The sequence below is a fragment of the Necator americanus genome, chromosome I (assembly GCF_031761385.1).
Source record: "Necator americanus strain Aroian chromosome I, whole genome shotgun sequence".
Classification (NCBI taxonomy): domain Eukaryota; kingdom Metazoa; phylum Nematoda; class Chromadorea; order Rhabditida; family Ancylostomatidae; genus Necator; species Necator americanus.
Window position 1 is genome coordinate 3,097,827 of NC_087371.1, and position 18,777 is coordinate 3,116,603.

General features: G+C 36.5%; 1 protein-coding gene across 2 annotated transcripts; it reads left to right on the forward strand.

Annotated features, from left to right (window-relative positions):
- Nucleotides 1-283: 283 nt before the first annotated feature.
- RB195_004326 (uncharacterized protein) lies at nucleotides 284-18,436 on the forward strand (the record flags this gene model as incomplete). 2 transcript variants are annotated; one of them, XM_064182123.1, is made up of 14 exons in its annotated part: nucleotides 284-388; nucleotides 492-566; nucleotides 1,388-1,479; nucleotides 5,273-5,357; nucleotides 5,469-5,596; nucleotides 9,577-9,648; nucleotides 9,713-9,783; nucleotides 10,569-10,664; nucleotides 10,771-10,886; nucleotides 10,970-11,105; nucleotides 11,560-11,688; nucleotides 15,908-15,966; nucleotides 16,051-16,122; nucleotides 18,332-18,436. In XM_064182123.1, the coding sequence occupies 14 exons, from the start codon at nucleotides 284-286 to the stop codon at nucleotides 18,434-18,436; spliced, it is 1,341 nt and encodes a 446-aa protein (XP_064033389.1). The 2 variants fall into 2 exon arrangements, with proteins under 2 accessions (XP_064033389.1, XP_064033390.1); XM_064182122.1 differs by lacking the exons at nucleotides 492-566; nucleotides 1,388-1,479 and having other exon boundaries at nucleotides 342-388.
- Between the last annotated feature and the right edge of the window lie 341 nt (nucleotides 18,437-18,777).

Sequence of the window (18,777 nt, forward strand, 5' to 3'; positions counted from 1 at the left end):
GTTCCGATGAAGTCGATGCCTGCTCGAAGCCTGATATAAATATATTTCGAGGGAAATGTAGTGTGAGTTGTGATTCATTCCTCGTGATACTCATTACATTTTTTGCTAACTACTTTATAATGTTCATCAATAGATGAATAAATGATGCATGGCTGAGCTAAATATATTATTATTGGATGGATTTCTATATCTATTTCCTTATATATTATTATGATTGGACTGACTATTGATTATAGATTTTTTCGCTACAGTATGTCGACGTACCATCAAAACGATCTGAGCGATGAAAGAGATTTTTTCTTTAGACGAACATCCTTCCCTTCATCTTCAGCAAATCGTTCATGGTCGTCGCAGGAAGCGAGGACCGTTTCGACTCAAATCTACCGTAGTAAGTTTAGCTGCTTTGTTTAGAAATCAGAAAAAAAACGAGTGTAAATACAAGCGTTAGGCACATTTTCTTAGCTGATTTGTCGATATTCTTAAAATTTCAGATCCTTATCCTTAGAGGATTAACTTCTGGGATAACGTCCGCTTGCTCCTCAACACTACAGTACTCGGTTAAAAGGGTAATGCTGAACTATGTTGTCTTTAATTCCTTAGTTTTCTTTCTTTTTTTGTTACTGTTCCTTTTTTTCAAATGGAAGTACTTCATTCCACTGGAATACTTTCCCAGTTCCTTAGTATTACAAATGAAATGGAGAGGTTGTTCTTGTAAGATCATCGTTCTTCAAGTGTGTACGGTTCTAGGTATTAGTTTCCACTCTCCTTCGTGAGGCGACGTGATTTTTCCTCTTCCATAGTTTGTGCACTCTTCAATTTATATAAACTTGGAAGTGCTTACCATACCTCTCTTCTGCTCATTCCTCTTTTTTCACTACCATCACTCGACTCAAATACATCAGATTTCTTCCGCATTTCTGCTTTGGGAAAAGGGAACCGCATCAGAGGAGGAATGCGTTCTCTTGCAACTTTCTTCTATCGCATGGTTGCAACGATTCGCCACGACCCTGAGGGTTTTCTTGTACTTTTTCTGTCCCCACCCACGCACTTTTCGATGCACGGAGCTTGCGATGGAGTTCAGCGCGCTTCTATTTCTATTGTATCCTTGACAGTTGGCGTTTACTAGATTCGAAGCAATAACTAGATTCGAAATGTTTAGAGAATTGAAATAAATTATTACATGACCAGAATTCCTGATTCACTGCATGTCACTTACGGCAATCTCTGAAAAGCGTAACAAGAACCGTTTTCTAATTTTTTTGGAATACGGTACCAATACGATATCTTTGATCTCTCTCATACAATCTGTCATGAGTGTTATTGTCAACAGTGGCAGTATTTTTGCTCGAGCCCATATTTTCCTGTACTAAAGCGCCTGCATTTGCAGGATACCGTAACCTCGCAGTATCATGTGAGGAACATGGAATGCAGCAGTGAGCCTGGTGTTCTGCATGGACTGCAGGTTCTTGGTCGGAGAAGGTGATCGCGCTGGCCTCTCCCATGCGCTTACTGCGTTTCACACACCTTTCAAGTAAGGAAATATAGTCGGGTTAAAATGACAAGCTTGGTGCAGTTGCGTAGGCGGTTGCGCTCGAAGCGGCGGTTAAAGGCATCACCCCGCGAATCTGAGGTGGTACGGATTTCAGGTGGAGTATTCGTATACGGGATCGTAGATTATGGAGAGGAGGGTGATTCCGTCCATTTCTTCCTAATTGCCGCAAAAAAAAACGGCCTGGAAGATGCGGCGCCGCACAAGGCTGGCGCGCTCCAGTCGAACTCGCTGTAGAAAATAGTGCGCCGGAACGCCTGAAGCCGTATCTTCCGGGCCGTTTTTACGGCAATTAGGAAGAAATGGACGGAATCACTTTCCTCCTCATAATCTACTATGCCGTATACGAATACTCCACCTGAAATCCGTACCACCTCAGATTCGTGGAGTGATGCCTTTAATTAAAAGAGATGAGATCATTCCTGGGAGGAAGGGATGAACGGGACAAGAACGTGTTCAGATTACGTTTACATATGTTCATTTAATTTGAGTATACAATAACGCGGTGAAGTTACTCTAATATCTACGAGTAAAAGTACAGTAGGACTTGGATTCCACAACAACTTCCTCTTAATTTCTGATTGTTTGTAAGTTGTTTTGATTCTTTTTCATTTCTCGACTTACTATTTACATTGTTTTCTGTTCATTATTATTTATTTACGTTGAAGAAAGAAAAAAAGGTATATGGAAAAATTCTCGGTACAATACGGATGTCTCCCGATAGCGCATATTTTCTCCTAATATTCACATAAGTAGCAAGTAACAATATTGGGAACAATATATTTGAGGATTTTGCGGGCATTGATGCTCCACTACTTTCTTAACACAAATTTGAAATTTTCTTAAGTTTTTCTTCTTCATTCTTTTTTCTTAATTTTACATCGTTCAATGTGTGTACTGTATCCGGCTGTATATTTTTATATTTTTATCCACTTTGTACTGTACATATATTTATACCCATAATTAGCCCTGATACAAGTTAATACTCTAATACCTCCTATCTTTCTTCCGGTTTATGTTAAATGCGATAAAATACGTAAATACATAGTTTAATTGGGACTAAGTTCTATTTATGGGCGCTTCACCTGTTTCTCTCCTCACATTTGAGTGCAAATCTCCGTGTCGGCAGAAACTGCACTTAGCGGGCCCACATTAGGTTGAGGTTAGAGGAGATCCAAGCTTTTGCTGATGCGAGAAATGCGATGGTGCAGGGAAATGTAAAGAATTCGACTCATGGCTTATTTTCCGTACAGAACTTGTTGTTTTAATCTTTCCTAAAATATCAAGAGAGGGAAAGTTCCGTCAATGTATCGATTTTTTGTTAATATTTTCTTTTAGCCTGATTTATTCGACTATGTTGAGGTTTTGAGGGTGCTTTGAAAAATAGTGCGCAAGGCTAGAAGTAGCAGATAGAGAATTTTATGATTAGCATCATCGAAAAGCGGAAATCTGATAAGTGCACTTTTTTCGGTCGCAAAACGTCGCAAAACATTGCTTTCAGACGACATAACAAAGTTTCTGCGGAGATACCTTCTCGTTTTTTTTTTTGCGTTTCATTTAAAATGAATGGCTACTCCTCTTATTTGAAAGATTTGGAGCGGTTAACAACACTATCCGCTGTTTTTTGTCATATTCTATAATTTGAAACTTCAAATTAAATTCATTAAAAAGGCGAAAGAATTTCCGGACGACTTAGTGGATATGCAGCCAGGAAAGGATTGAGCTACAATAACCTACAAGTTGTTAACAAACCTAGAAATTGGCGCTATTTCTATCCGCACTGCACTTTTTTAAAATTAAAGGGCTTGTTTTATATATTTTAGCAGTACCGTTGTAAATTTAAAAAAAATTGCTTAATTTAATCTTATTTGATTTAACGAAAAGGAACTTAATTAGAACCTAATTTAACATTGTGAATTTATTTAGTGAGGTTTCACCCCAAAAAAAAAAAACAAAGTTAAGACATTGTCATCAGCGCAGGAGTCGCCTGTAGATTCTTCTTATACAGACACACAACAACGGAACGTAGTAGGTGTACTGCGATCGTTGAACCGGCTAGTAGTACATTTTTTGAAAACATACAGGAAAGATCCGAATTATGTCAAGTAGCCCCATCGAGATTTATTTTATCTCCTTAGTTCTTCCATGCACAGGTACACTGCTCCGGTTCTGAGTAATTGAGCCCCAGTACTCTGTCCGTGCGATCCGTTACCAGCATTGGTTTCATCGAACCCCTCGCGCTTACTTTTCTCGCTTACAAAGATGACGTCTAATGAATTCTTCTTTAATTTTACAATTTATTCGAAGACGGTGCCTCAGTTCCAATTTTTAAATTTTAATTTTTTAAATTTTAATTTTTTTTTATTTTAATTTTTTTAATTTTCTAATTCAAGAGGATGATGCCAGAGGTGCTGCTATTTCTGAATTTTTTTTACTCAGTTCCAAATTTTTAACTAAGTTGTCATTTCACATTTAAAAAATATGCCCCCGGCCGGATATGCCCATTTTTGTAATTTCAGCTATTTTTTTTTGTAATTTCGTAATTCTGTAGCTTATTTTTGCATTTCCCTTCTTCTAATAGGACGCCAAATTTTATAATTTCATTTGCTCTGTCGCTTGGTTTTAAAACGCCAAAAATCGGAAATTTCTGAATTGTTTTCTTGAAAACATGCGGTCCTTGTTAGGTTTCTTGTGCTCTAGGTTTGTCCTATCGCGAACTCTGTAAAATAAAAAAAGATTAGACCTATTACTTCAAAAAAAAACAAGAAAAACCCAACGAGCCGGATGTTCGCCGGTGGTGGAACTTCCTGAAATTTAGCTTGTATAGATTGTAATGTTTACTCGCTAGTGGGTTTGTCAAAATTGGGACTAAAAGCTCTTTTTTTTCTGAAGACGTAGGGGAAATAATCATTATTATTAAATTACCAATTATTAATACATAATTTAATTCTTAGTTATTGAAACTACATCTTATCTGTTGAATTTGAAGATGTTCACCCTAATGGAGTGAACGTAACGAATATATCGTACATATCTTTGCAGTCATCATTAATTTAATTAATTTTACTTCACGAAATTTATTAAACACTGTAAGAAGTTTGCGTGATTCAGTGGTGGACGCTTCTTTTCCTGTGGTTCCGTGTAAACTTCTTCTTCGTCACGATATATTTCTTCGCTAACATATCATCTCACGATGCAAATGCTTAAAATGAAAACTTTAGGCTACTTTTCGTACTCGTGAGCTTAGCTTAACTTATTTTACTGTATTAACTTACTTTTACTGTCTTAGAGTTTCCTATTTTGCCAACAAATCCTGGCTTTATCCTGGCTAACTTTAAGTGAAGTCTCGAAATGAAATCCTAAACTGAGTCATTTGTTGCTTTCAATGCTATACAAGGAGGTCTAGACTTTTCGTTAAATTGCATCCGCGTAAACTCGCTTCGGTAGTGCGGCTTGGTGGCGGTTTTTCTATACGTTTAGTGCCTACGTCTTTCAATTCAATCATCTGCATGTTTTTAAGTTTTAGTTTCAGCGGAATGATGTTGCTGCAAGTGGCGTTAATGTCACGTCGAAATGTCTCCACCTACCATTTCAAATCCTAGAATCTTTTGCTAAATACTGCTGCTGTTTCATTCGTGTGTGTGTGTGTAGTCATTATGTAGTTTAGTGTTTAGTTCGAACGTTCCCCGGATTCACGTAAAATCACTTTTTTTTAAAGTTCAGTTCAGCATCGTCTTCGTCTCATCAATTCAATATGCTACCTCTTACAGTGTGGACATTTCTTTGCACATTAGTTCCGCTAACGATGGTGAGCGTTGATTTTTCTAAACTTATTGATTATGGGTATTTTTATTCTTGAAAATGTGTAACATACTTTAATTCCCTTATATACCATCATATAATTTTAAATCCTTTACAGTCATCGGAGTTTTCGTGTACGCATGACGGGAAACCATCAGATGTTTGCGATCGTGAAGACTACGAAACAATTAGCGATCGCGATGCAGCTGGTTATTTTATTCACAATTACGGATATCGAAGAAATCTGTGAGAGTTTTTTCTAATTCGTTCGTTCGTTTCTGCGCTCATCTCAATTCGATCCTTATTTTCATAATCTGGGAATATTCATAAATGCCAGGTTTCTAAGAACATTTTATTACACCTCATAGTTCTTTTTCCGATTTGATCCGTTTGAAAGTTTTGGAAATGTCGAAAGTTTGACTGAAATACCCACTTTTTTAAATTCTTAAACGATCCAGAAATTAATAGCTAGGAATGTTTTTATTCGCTTTATCCTTCAGATACGAAACTATTAGCTGTTTTTTTCTTCTTATCTTTTCAAACTCAACAGGATCTTATTTTATTAAATTTTCAACTTCGCGATTTTCCCTTACTTAGTGTGATTTTTTTGTAAACTCGTAAAAGATTATTGAATAAGATTCTATGATTTGCCGATTGAACACCGATGTGCAAGTTGTGAATTTTTAAAAATTTTTTCCATTATCTGTCAAAGTTGCGGTCGGAAACAGTGAAGGCAGCAAATCCTTGTGTAGTTTTTACAAAAATATTTATTACTGTTCACTATTATTCTGGTTACTGTTAATTATATTTATCATCATTTTATTGGTATTTTTCTTTTTTTTATTCTTGCGATAGGTTAGAAATTTCTTTAAAAGCCATGAGAGATGAGTTTTCTCAAGGGGAAGAGATCTACTGAATTAGAATAGTTTCTAAAAATTTTACATCATTTAAATTTCTATCACAGGCCACGTCCACCTCTATGAGGTAGACTATTATCTCGACACACACGTCAGCCTTCCCTGATTTCTTAGGCTGTCAGCAGAGTTCGGAGCGATGCGATCTGGTAGCGCTTGGATCTGGACGTGACTACCGATCACGGCCTTCTGGCTAACTAGAGCTTGGTTGTCGTCATATTCGTAGACTCAGTTGAACAGATCGTTCTTACTGCTGAGAACTTTTTTTTTTGACAGAACTACAGTATCTCACAGTACAACATTTTTTATTCGCTTTGAAAAAAAATGAATGAGTGCGGTGCGAGGGTTGACGCTTGCCAACCAGCATCCTTAAATTTAATCACTTTTTTTTTGAATCTGGAAACAGCACTAGAATTTTCGAATTTAAAGATCCAAAACGTGAAAATAGAACTCTCACTACCTAAGGTGCTATCGATCGTTAGAGTAATTCTGTAAACATCTTTTTGTGGTGGGATTCACATCTCTCTACGTTTGTTTTGATTTTGCAATCGATATAATTTTACTTACATTATTTGTATTCCGAATTTAAGGTGAACGTAAGGACCTCGTTTCCCCGTTTTACCAAATTGAATTAGTGTGCAAAATTGATGAAAAAGAGAATTCAAGACGTAGATGACAAATACGATAAGCGTGAGCGTAGCTCCGCTCAATTCCCCCTTAATCGTCCTGAAAACAGAAGAAAACGGGGACCGTTTTAGTTCCTACGAGGTACGTTAGAACGTGCCACTCTTACACTCCTGTGCACGCTTTTGGTCCCATTCAACAGCCTACTTATTGGTTCTTATTTCACCAGTCTGGTAAGAGAACCTCATTGATCCTCGACCGCTCGCATGTGGACGCGGCGCGTGCGCAAGAGTGACCCATTCCAACTCATCTTTCAGGAACGAACGGACGATTTTAATCAATTTTTTTTCGTAATTTCGTAATCAACACCCCAAACTCTATATTTACCATCAAGTTTTCAAACTACGTCAATTTCATGATATCTTTAGGTCTACGAAGTGAGCGAAGAACGTAATAGAAAATGAAGAAACAGGAGGAATAAGAAATAAGTAGGCTGGGTCCGAGCTCATATGTACATATTTGTGTGAAATAATTTCTCCATTCTTTACTCGCTCCTCTTCAAGGAGCTATGAAATGAAGGACAAGGAGAGACGGCGGAATTTCCGTAGGCCGACGACCTGTTCTCACCGCTTCGCAACAAAATTCAACCGTGACACCATTTCAGCGTTCACGAATTTGTCAGGCCTCACAAGAGTGTCTGATATGCCACCGTGCTATGCTGGGTTCGTACAAAAAAGGGAAATAAAAATTGAAAGTAGATCAAATAAAAATAGACTTTGGAAAGAATACACAAGCGCCTATTCACGCCCGCAACCCAAGGTGTAGATAGTTATGTGTGATGAATGTCCCTTTCACATTCCCGAATCCGAGTTCTGGATGAGACTCACTGCTGATGAGTACTGCTTTTTCTACAGGGACCTCTTCAATTTTTCCCAATCAGTCTGCTCACTGATGTCCAGTAAATCTAACTCTAAGAGTAAAATATTATATTTTCCGCAATATTCGTGGTGAAATGTTGTTGTTGAGCTTTTCTTCTGACTCCTCCTTTTCCTCCTGACTATAGAGAGAAGGGTGATTCCGTCCATTTCTTCCTAATTGCTGTAAGAAACGGCCCGAAAGATACAGCTTCGGGCGCGCTATCTTCTACAACGAGTTCGATTGGAGCGCGTTAGCCGTGTGCACACGCTGCATCTTCCGGGCCGCTTTTTGCGGCAATTATGAAGAAATGGACGGAATCACCTTCTCTCCATAACCTACTATCCTGTATACGAATACTCCAGCTAAAATCCGTGCCACCTCAGATTCGTGGGGTGATGCCTTTAGGCACCGAAAAGACGAAGGTGATCAGTAGCCTTTTTCGTCTCCGTTTCCGGTAGTTCCAGGACAAATTCCTTGCTGATGCGCTGCGTAAAGAGTAGTGAGCTAAGCTAGCAAGCTAAGCTTCGGGTGTAGTGCTCAATTACCGTACCTTATATTCCTCCCCATGTGCTTCTGCCGCTACCTTTCATGTATGGTCATTTTGCTGAGAAAAAGAGAAAAGCTTTGAAGTGTGAAATAGAATTGTGGATTGAATAGCGGCGGACACATGTCTGGAGTGAAGTTGAACACAAAGTGGCTAAAGGATCCAGAACGGTGATGGGCATTGATGATAGATGGATCCTCATTTGTAAAGAAGCGCTGAAAATTTATGATAAAGTGCTTAAGGGTTCAGGTTATTGCCAAAACTCAGAACGCACCTCAAAAAAAATGTATGCGTTGTAGATATAACAGGGAAATATTAGTACTTTGTTGATGTAGAAAATAGGAGACGATGCGGTAGTTGGATATGTGATTTACGGGTAACTACTATTCTGGTGTGAAAATCTGGGATCTCTGTAGCGATAGGTTTTTTTTTACTAGAAATAAAGTTTTAAGAAAATTTTTGAAATTCTTTTACAATTCACATTGTATTTACTTGTGCTTCTTTTTCCCTAACTTCTTAAATTAAACACACTTAAAAACAGCGTAACACGATTTCGAGGTGGTGCGGAAACCACAACGAAAACTTAGAGTTTGAGTTGTAGACTACGGAAAAAAGCATGATGGTTTCCAAATGCTTAACTTTCCTGAATGAAGAAAAAAATAAAGAAGAAAAAACGGCGTGGAAGGCGGCGCTCTTTCTTACGAACTCAATTGCAACGCGCCACCCTTGTGCACGCGTTGCGACCACATGCGTGCGGTCGAAGATCAATGAGGTCTCCTCACCAGCCTCGTATTTACGTGAAACCAAAATAGACTGCTAAGCAGTCTGGAACATGTGTAAGAGAAAGTGTTCTAACGTACCTCGTAAGAACTAAAACGGTTTCCGTTTAGAAGGATTTGAGCGGAGTCACTCTCGTTGTGGTTTCCGCAACAAGGGGAAATCATGATGACGACTAGCCTTAAATGAAAGCCAAACAAGTAAAATTAGCTGTTTTATTAATTTACCCTGAATGAATTTGTTTGTCTATTTGAAAGCATCAAATATAAAGTAAAGTAACTATAAATAGTAAATAAATAAATAAATAACGCAAGTAAATCAATAATAATACGTAAAAAGTACAGTGGAGGAGAGTGTTGGACCAATTCTTGCTACGCTTTCTAGTACAAAGATGAATAATTTCAACATATACATAGTGTGTAAAACTAATCGTTGACATTTTGTTCCAGAGAAAAATCAGTATGCCTAAATGATGGCGATTGTGTGGATATTGCGGACGGTGTGGTTTATTATAACGACAGGTATGGGTCCACTTTTCGTAGTGTTATATAAATAAATGACAATAGAATCAATTAAATAGTGTAGGTACAATTTCGCACGTGGAATCCTAATGGGACAACTTTTGATCTCACGAGCATATTTGAAGCTGCCAAAAAGTGAGCTTTACTATTTTTTTTGAAATTCTATTTCCTTGAGTAGCATCTTTTTTCCCTATTGTCCATAAAATAAGTCTATTTTTACTAAGCTACGGTATGCAGCAGTTTCCTAGATTTCCTAGATTTCTTTTAAATTCCTAGGATATTTGGTTATTGTTATGTTCGCCATGTTACATCTTTATTTTCATCCATTATTAATTTTTTAAAACGTTTTTCCAGAAAAAGCTCTTTCTCTCTCTGTCTTCATCATCTCCTCTACCTAACCAGAATTTTTCGAATGTGCTTTCGAATCTATAGAATCTCTCCAGAGCTTCTCTAGTTTCCTTTTTCTTCGATTTTTCTTTTGATTTTTTACCAGGGTTAAAATGATTGTAGAAATTCTTCTTAGTAACATTTGTAAGGGTAATTCTACATATATAGTTCATGCTGCTATTTTCACAAACTCTCAATTTTTTCCCCAAATTTTTTAAAGTTATAGTAATGGATAATATCAGCTCCAGAGATTTCTCTTACGTCTCGACTTTTAGTATTAAAAAATCGAAAGCAGGTTCCCTTACAGTATTTGGTTCATTTTTAATTTTTGTATTGTTAGTGACTTTAGTTCTCAATATCCGTCTATCATCCTTGTTTCCTAGCTATTGTAAATTTCGCTAACTCTTCAGTTTATTTGTTGTACCAATTTTTCTCTTTAACTGTTTTATTGCTAAAAGAATTTAAATCCTTATTTTTGCATAATTTTATTTTTTAAGGATTATTTCTCAATTTTTTTGACGCTTTAATTCTAGAGCCTGAAAATTACGATTATGAGATATTCGACACTTCTCGTTGGGCTATAAATAAAACGTCTTTGGACTTTTTCAGCTACACCACTACAATGATAGGTGAGCTCGTTTTTTTGTAGAAATTTGTAGAAAAAATTTTGTAAAAAAAAGAATATTACTTTCTGTAGATTTCTGGATAAGTGGTCTAATCATATAAATTGTTTAGAGGAAATGTTTGCAAGCGGAGCGGTTGATATTTCAAGAGAAGTAACAGCTCAGGTTTTATCGATTGGTATAGGAGGTGGATTTATTAATACATATCTTCACTACAACTATCCTAATGTAAGTAATATGATTTTTATGTCATAAATTATCGATCGGTCACACTGTGGAGGCAGGTGAAAACCGGCTGAAATGCATTTCAGATGAACATAACCGCTGTGGATGTGGAACCAAAAACGTTGGAAATTGCTCAGAAATGGTTCGCGTTAGAATTGGACCAAAGACATCACGTTGTGATTATGGACGGTATCAAATTTATTGAACAAGCTGTTAATGAAGGTACATTCCCATATATTTATAATTGTTGATGTTATATTGATTTTATATTTATAAATAATGATGTACAGCCGCATGAATGTAGCACCTAATATCTACGTATTGATTGATTCGGATAGAAGAAGATGATAAAGATCCCGGAAAACGCGGTGTTTTCGCAGCGATGATGGGTGCGATCGCTGGCGAATTCCGCTCATAGTATAAACTCGCGCTTTGAGCGAAATTCGCCAGCAAGCGCGCGCTCAGCATTCAGAACCAGTCACACTCTTTCCTGTTTGGTAGTACAAACAGCTATGATGATTTTGATCTAAACGCATGAACCGCCTGATCCTTTATCGCCTTTTGAATTAACGCCAAACAATTTTACCTTTTTTATCCTTTTTTATGAATGAAAATATAAAAGAGTTAAAAAGGTATGTAGAACACTTCTCATTTTCAAATTGGTAATTAAATTTAGGTCAAAAATACGACGCAATTCACATTGATGCTTGTACAACTGATCAATCAGCAGAATTGGCATGTCCACTGGTTGCATTTTTAAAACCAGAGGTTGTGAAAAATTTATCGAAATTACTCACAAAGAAAGGTTTGTCAATTTAGTCTTTTTATGTTTTTTTTAGATGTTAGAAAATCATTTTAAAAAATTCCATCATAGCTCTGTTTTAAAATGCCTTATCTTTTCAATGAATTTGCATTTTCAATATTTTAGTTTGTTTTAGTTAAAAACATTTAATCGCTCATTTCTTTTCTTCAGTATAATTCATTTGGAAGTTGATGCTAAACGGAAACTGCTTTTGAAAGTGTTCATAAACCGGTGGAGGGGCATCAAAAAAGTCTTCCTGGTTCCTGGAAATTTTTATGACCTTGCTTATCCACTCACTTTTTGTGTTTTTAAATGATGTTGCATGGACGGGCATTTCTTCGCGATAGGGCTGCTTTTTCGGAGACTTTTCTTTGAAAGGGACTGTCAGGATCCAAACTTTAAATCATGAAATGACCGGTCGAATAAGTTGGCTTCAGAAATTTCTTTGAAGGGAAAATATGATCATTTTCAACTTCATAGTATAGCTGAAATGACCTTCGGGGCACTTTTTGATCATTTTAAGATACGTTAGGATTAGATTGCACTGCATGTTCGGATAATCGATTTCTTCACTTTCTCGAATTATTCAAATATTTTTCTATTTGAATTCGAATGGTTAACAGGGCGTGAATGTGGAGCTTGTTGGGACGAGAACTAGGTCCATTATTTATAATTTTCACAAATATTCTTATTATTCATATTATTATACGCTACATTCATCAAGAATTTGTGCATCGATGTTACTGCGCATAATTTCTTCCCGAATAATTTTTTTCAAAAAAAATTAGTTTGAAATCCTTCCGTGGATAACGTACAACATTTAATAAAAGGCGAACTCGGTGACATTTAACATATACCTAAGCTGCGATACATAAATTACTGCTTCTTTATTTATTTACAACAATTTAAAACTCATCAACCTCTAGGTACAATACCGCTACTAACTTGTGTCCCAAAATCCGTCGCCGACGGATTAATCCGTCGCAAACCGTCGGAATTCGAAGGGCAAAATAAATTTAAAGACCATTCGAAAGTAAATACCGATTTCAAATATACTCGAGAATTCACTTTGACAAAGGTGGCCGAAAACGGGCAAAGTTTCCCAAGCCCCGTTAATACTCACACCCCGCAATCCTCCATTGGCATATCCCGCGGATACATCCCAGGAAGGAAGGGGGTCATAGATTTCCGCTTATTTCCGAAATTGGACAAAACGTTCATTACATCCGAATCAGGAGGTTATTTAGAGCATTTTGGTACCCCACATCATATGTTGGTCCGAAATTTCCATTCTCTTCAGAAATCACGAAAGTGCCCATCGAAGATAAATAAAACGCCATGCTTGCAAGCTGTAAAAATCTCCCGAAATTTATCAGCAAACAACTTGTACTTGATAATAGTTTATATTGTAAGCTCTAGCTTCGAAAATGTCTAGTTTTTCCAGTGTCAAACTTACAACATACTCTATTTCGTTATTTGGTCCAATTTTTGAACAGGTGTCAACGGCTTAGAAGAACGCTTAAGTCTCGCGATTCGGACTTGCCTAGAACTTTCCTTTCTTACGAGAATAATAGGCGCAACATCGGAGAGAGCAGACATGGTTTCGAGGACCAAATGAGGAAATTTCGTCCGTTTTCACAAAACAGAAATTTTGCAGCCTCTATGAATTTTTCAGTACCTCAAATACCCAGTTCTTCTCACAAAGAGACGCTCTTCGAATGATGTTGAATTCACTTTTATTTACAAACTTCAAAATACAACACGACTCCGCCCTCTTATAGAGCAGGCGATATCTATAGCTGGAATGGTTATCGCGGCCCAGGCACGGCTGCCAGGCATCTCACACCTTCGATAGGTGACTCCTCTGGCGATTCGGCGTCACAGAGAACAATAATGTTTGAACATAAAGAACGAAACAAACCTCCGAAAAAACAGACATGAACAAATAAGACGTTTTATGGAGAAAAAACGAAATTTTTAAATTTTTGAATTTTTCGTGCCTTGCAGTTCAATCGAATAATATTCACTTCTTCCTTTCCTTCCTTCTCCTTTCCTTTTTTTTTCTTGGTTTAGTTTCGTCAGTCATTTCCTTCCTAGCCGTTTCAAATTATCACTGCTGTTTTTACAAATAAGAACTGTAAGAATCCGCACCGTTCATTTATGTCAAACATTATTGTCTCTCTGTGACGCCGAATCGCCAGAGGAGTCACCTATCGAAGGTGGAGATGCCGGCAACCGTGCCGGGCCGCGAAACCATCCAGCTATAGAAATCGCCGCCAAAGAGGGCGGAGTCGTGTAAATTTGAAGTTTGTAAAAAAAGAATCAACATCATCGAAAGAGCGTCTCTTGTGAAAAACGGATTGAGGTACGAAAAATCAAAGGCCAAAAATTTCTGTTTGAAAACGGACGAAAATCCAATTGGCACTCGAAAACCAGCAGCCTCATCCGATGTTAGCGCCTAATCAATTCCGTAAAAAAGGGAGTTCAGGCAGTACCGAACGCGAGACAAGCGTCATCTAGCCGTGACACCTGTTCAAAAATACCAAAAACAAAAATAAGTGTAAGTTACCAAAAACAACATTTCAAAGCAAAACTACAATATAAACTATCAAGTACAAGTGTTGCAAAACCGAGAAGATTTTACAGCTTGAAAGTGACGTTTTATTAATCTTCGATGGAGCACTTCGAATTCGAAGAAAAAATCGGACCAACAAGAGGGTACCAAAACCAAAAACCTCCGATACGGAAAGAACGTTTGTCCAATTTCGAAAATAAGCGAAACCTAGAACCCCCTCCTCCAGGAGATGTATCCGCGGGATACCAATGGAGGATTCGAGGAAAAATAACGGGGCTGAGGAAACTTGCCCGTTTCAGGCCACACATTGCAAAGTAAACTCGAAGTATATTGAAATCAGCAGCTCATTTACTTTCGAATGGTACTTTCAAAATAATTACCACTCCAAGAATTCCGACGGTTTGCGACGGATTAATCCGTCGGCGACGGATTTTGGGACACAAGTTAGTAGCGGTATTGTAGGTGTATAACTTTTTTTTAACGGATTTCTTTTTTTTTTGACGGAATCGATTAGTATAGCGGAAAGATCCATTATGTAGTCGTTCCCAATCGCAGAAAAAAATTTAAAATTTACAAAACGCCAAAAAGTTGCATGAGCTAGGTGTTTGGTACAACCTAAGTGGGTTTATACTCCAGCTATACTTAGGCGACATCAGGAGAAACGCATTCCTAATGTTGTTCTTCGAATGTTGGAGGGAAATTTGAAATCGATCCAAGAAATGAGCGAGTTTTATTTTGGAAAAATATAACAGTGCTAATCCAGGGACCAAGCTGACCAAGTTTTTGAAGGCTGAGATCCATGGTGTTGGGAAAACGCTCAGTGCTCAATCTTACTTTCACGCATATCCGTGGGGGAAAAAAATTAAAATTTCTTAAAATTTTCCTTTTCAGCTCCGTATTTAGTTGCATTCGTGTAGAATATTGCCTTGTCTAATGCAATAATGGATTCTATTGTTTTTTTTTCTTGGGAATTTGCCCACATTTATTTTAAACTAGCCAACCTCGATAGCCATTTTAAATCGAAATTTCATTCCATGGATCCGAAAACCAAGACGTCAAAGCGGTTGTACCCGATGTGGCAGCGGTGCGGTGACTGACCATAAACCAGAATTTCCAGACGTTTGACTCCGAATCTGTCGGTGCAACTTTTTCCTTCTTCTGATCAGCTACGCCCGCTAGCTGGCCGTCCAACACACTTTATGAGCGCAAACGTTTCTTGCTGGACTGGTTTGGTTCCACGAAATGAGATTGTCCTGCTGGATGACTTCATCATACGGTTGTCATTTCTAAATTTTAAAAGGGTGCGGAGGAAAGGATTGAGACGGGGGGATTGGAGGAGGAGGAGAATTTGGATCATTTGGAATCAAAATAAATTTCATAGCTTCTCATTTTTCATTCAATCCTAGGATCGTAGCTGTTATTTTTCAGTTCAGTTTCTTTTTTTTTTAATAATGAATGTGTGGAAAAAAGTGTTATCACTTCACCGAATTTTTGTGTTCAAATCCAGAATAAACAGAACGAGACATTGAAAACACTATATATTTTTAATATATTTAATTAGTTTCAAATTAGTCGATTTAATCAATTAGAATTCAGTTATTTAGTAAATGTAATTTAATTTTTTTTAGCTATTTTCTTAATTTTCAGGTGTTGTCATTATGAACGTTATTAGTTTACACGGAAAAATTCAAGAATCTGCTAAACGGGTGAGAGTAATAATTTTTTTTTCTCTTTTGCTTTTATTTTTGAAGAATACCATGTTGGTTTCATGAAAACATGCATTTTTCCAGGTGAGAACCAGTTTTCAAAAATTCTTCAAAGTGTGCTCAATAAAATTAGCTCCATATAGCCAACTGAATCTGGTAATTTTTTCTTACATTTAAACAAATACATTACGTTTCATATAAATACACTGTACAGTAGTTACTAGTACAGTATTTTTTGATTTCTCTAACCACTAACGGTAGCAGCAGAAGAGGTGTGGGATTTCTGTTTCAGCTACGAAAACTGTATTTGTACTGAAGAATAACATCCGTTATAATTTTTTTTTCAAATATTTCTGGAATTGAGATTAAAAAAATTAAAATAAGCTGTAGATGGAAGTGAAGCACGTCATGGATGAAGGTATTGGAGAGGAGAGATAATAGGAGAACTCGGAGAAATTAGGAAGATATGCAAAAATATAGCAGAGAGGCCTTTTTCGCGAGTTGTTAATGTCATCAGTTGTGGATAACTATGAATGGAAAATCCAGGAAAAATACAAATTGAAATTGAACGAACGAAAAATCTTTGTACACATACAACACCGCTACTAACTTGTGTCCCAAAATCCGTCGCAAATCGCGGAATGATCAAATTAAATTTGAAAAAACATTCGAAAGTAAATAGCTCTGATTTCAAATATACTTCGAAATTTACTTTTGACAAATGTGTGGTCTTAAATGAAATTTCCTCAAGCGTCGTTATTTTTTTTCACCCTCCGCAATCCTTCCATTGGCATATCCCGCCGATACATCTCCAGGAAGGAAGGGGTGTTCATAGGATTTCCGCTTATTTCTCGAAATTGGACAAAATGTTCATTACATCCGTAATCAGGAGGTTATTTAGAGCATTTTGTCCCCATCATATATTGGTCCGGAATTTCCATTCTCTTCAGAAATTCACGAAAGTGCTCCATCGAAGATTAATAAAACGTCACACTTTCAAAGCTGTAAAAAATCTTCTCGGAAATTTTTCAGCAAACAACTTGTACTTGACAATAGTTTATATTGTAAGTTTCTAGCTCTGAAAATGTCTAGTTTTTCCAGTGTTAAACTTACAACATTACTCTATTTTAGCAGCGGTTAGTAGCGGTGTTGTAGCATAGAGCAACTTATTAAATAATTTTACTCACCTATTTTCTTTTTTTTTGAAAATTTATTTTAAAAAAAGGTTATTTTTGGAGAGATACTTATTATTTTTTATAGTTATTATTTATTATTACTATTACTCACCTTTTTCTTTTATATTAATACTATTATAATTTTTAATATTACTATTATTACTATTTTATATCTATTATTATGATTTATTTTTCGTTCTATAACACTGATCTTTGAACAAATTGTGGTTAACCAGACGGTTCCCTTCACAATTTTTGTGAATTGCCCGCCGTCGCGTTGCGATCCACGTCGTGCGGTTGGAACACGATGAAAATGACGCGTTGCTTATGCGTTACGGCTTTACGATGCTTCATTGGTTCACCTGTAACTTATTTTGCTGCTTATGCTTATTTGCTTATTTATTTACTTATTTCATTCGTTTATACTATTATTTACATTTATTACCTTTTTTTGTTTATTCATATTTTGCATCCGTGTAGTTTTTTTTTTGATTGCAGTAATCGTATTTGAGGAAGCTTATGAGTTACAAATAGGCGCAATTTTCGCATGTACAAATTACATTATTATCAATTTTATTAATTATTATTATTATTATTTTAATTTTATTTATTTATTGTTATTATTATTTTAATTTTATTTATTTATTTATTATTAATTATTGTACAAATTATTAACAAATACAATTGGTTTAATTAAACGATTCTGTCAAGTATCGAGTAGCATCGTACTCGTTTTTACCTCAATCACTTCTTGACTCATGGCTATTCAAGTCGGTTACAGTTGTCCAGTGGTAAGAATTGTATACCGCTAGCTATCCTGCGAGTTATGTCATTAATTACGATTTATTTAGGATTATTATTAATTATTTCACATGGTTTTTATTTATGAGCTATTATTTTCACATCGTAGGTGAATTCCCAACAATTATGACCGAAGTTTGGATTGAATCCTTGTAAAAAGAGGAAAAGCAGCTCAAAAAACGACCACAAGATAATTGCTCCCCTCCTGCCGAGTAGTTCTTCTAAGCGACTGGGATTTAAATAGTCCGAGTATCGGTAGGAAAGGAGGAAAAAAAAAGAATAAATGACAAAAGGAAAAAAAAGTAGAGGTTCTCGAGACAGAGGATGTTTCTCGTGTAGTGTACTGTGATTGTAATTTTACTGTACGTCCACGAATTGCTCGATTTTAGGTGGCAACATGTGGACAATATCCTAGACCGGAATCCTTGAAGGAGAAATACATTGAATTCGCAAAATATCCACCAGCAGCATACTACAAGGATGAGTTCCCTTAGTACCCCAACCGCAATTGTCGATTTAGTGTATAGAACTAATTTTTTTTCTAAATATTATAGATAAAAAAACAGAAGACCACTCTATTTAATTTATTTATGTATAAATTTGTTGTGGTATTTGTAGTATTTATAGTAATTTATTGTCGAAAAGAGAAAAAAAGTATCTGAATAAAAATTTCGAAGTGAAAATATTGCCTATGTGACATGCATGCAGAGCTTTTTGAGAACATGAAAAAAAATCATCAAAGGCCAGAGAAAAACAGGAGGACAGGAGGACAGTAATAGCGCAAAAGAACAGACGAGATCACAATGAAAATTTACATCGAGCACGAAAATTAAGT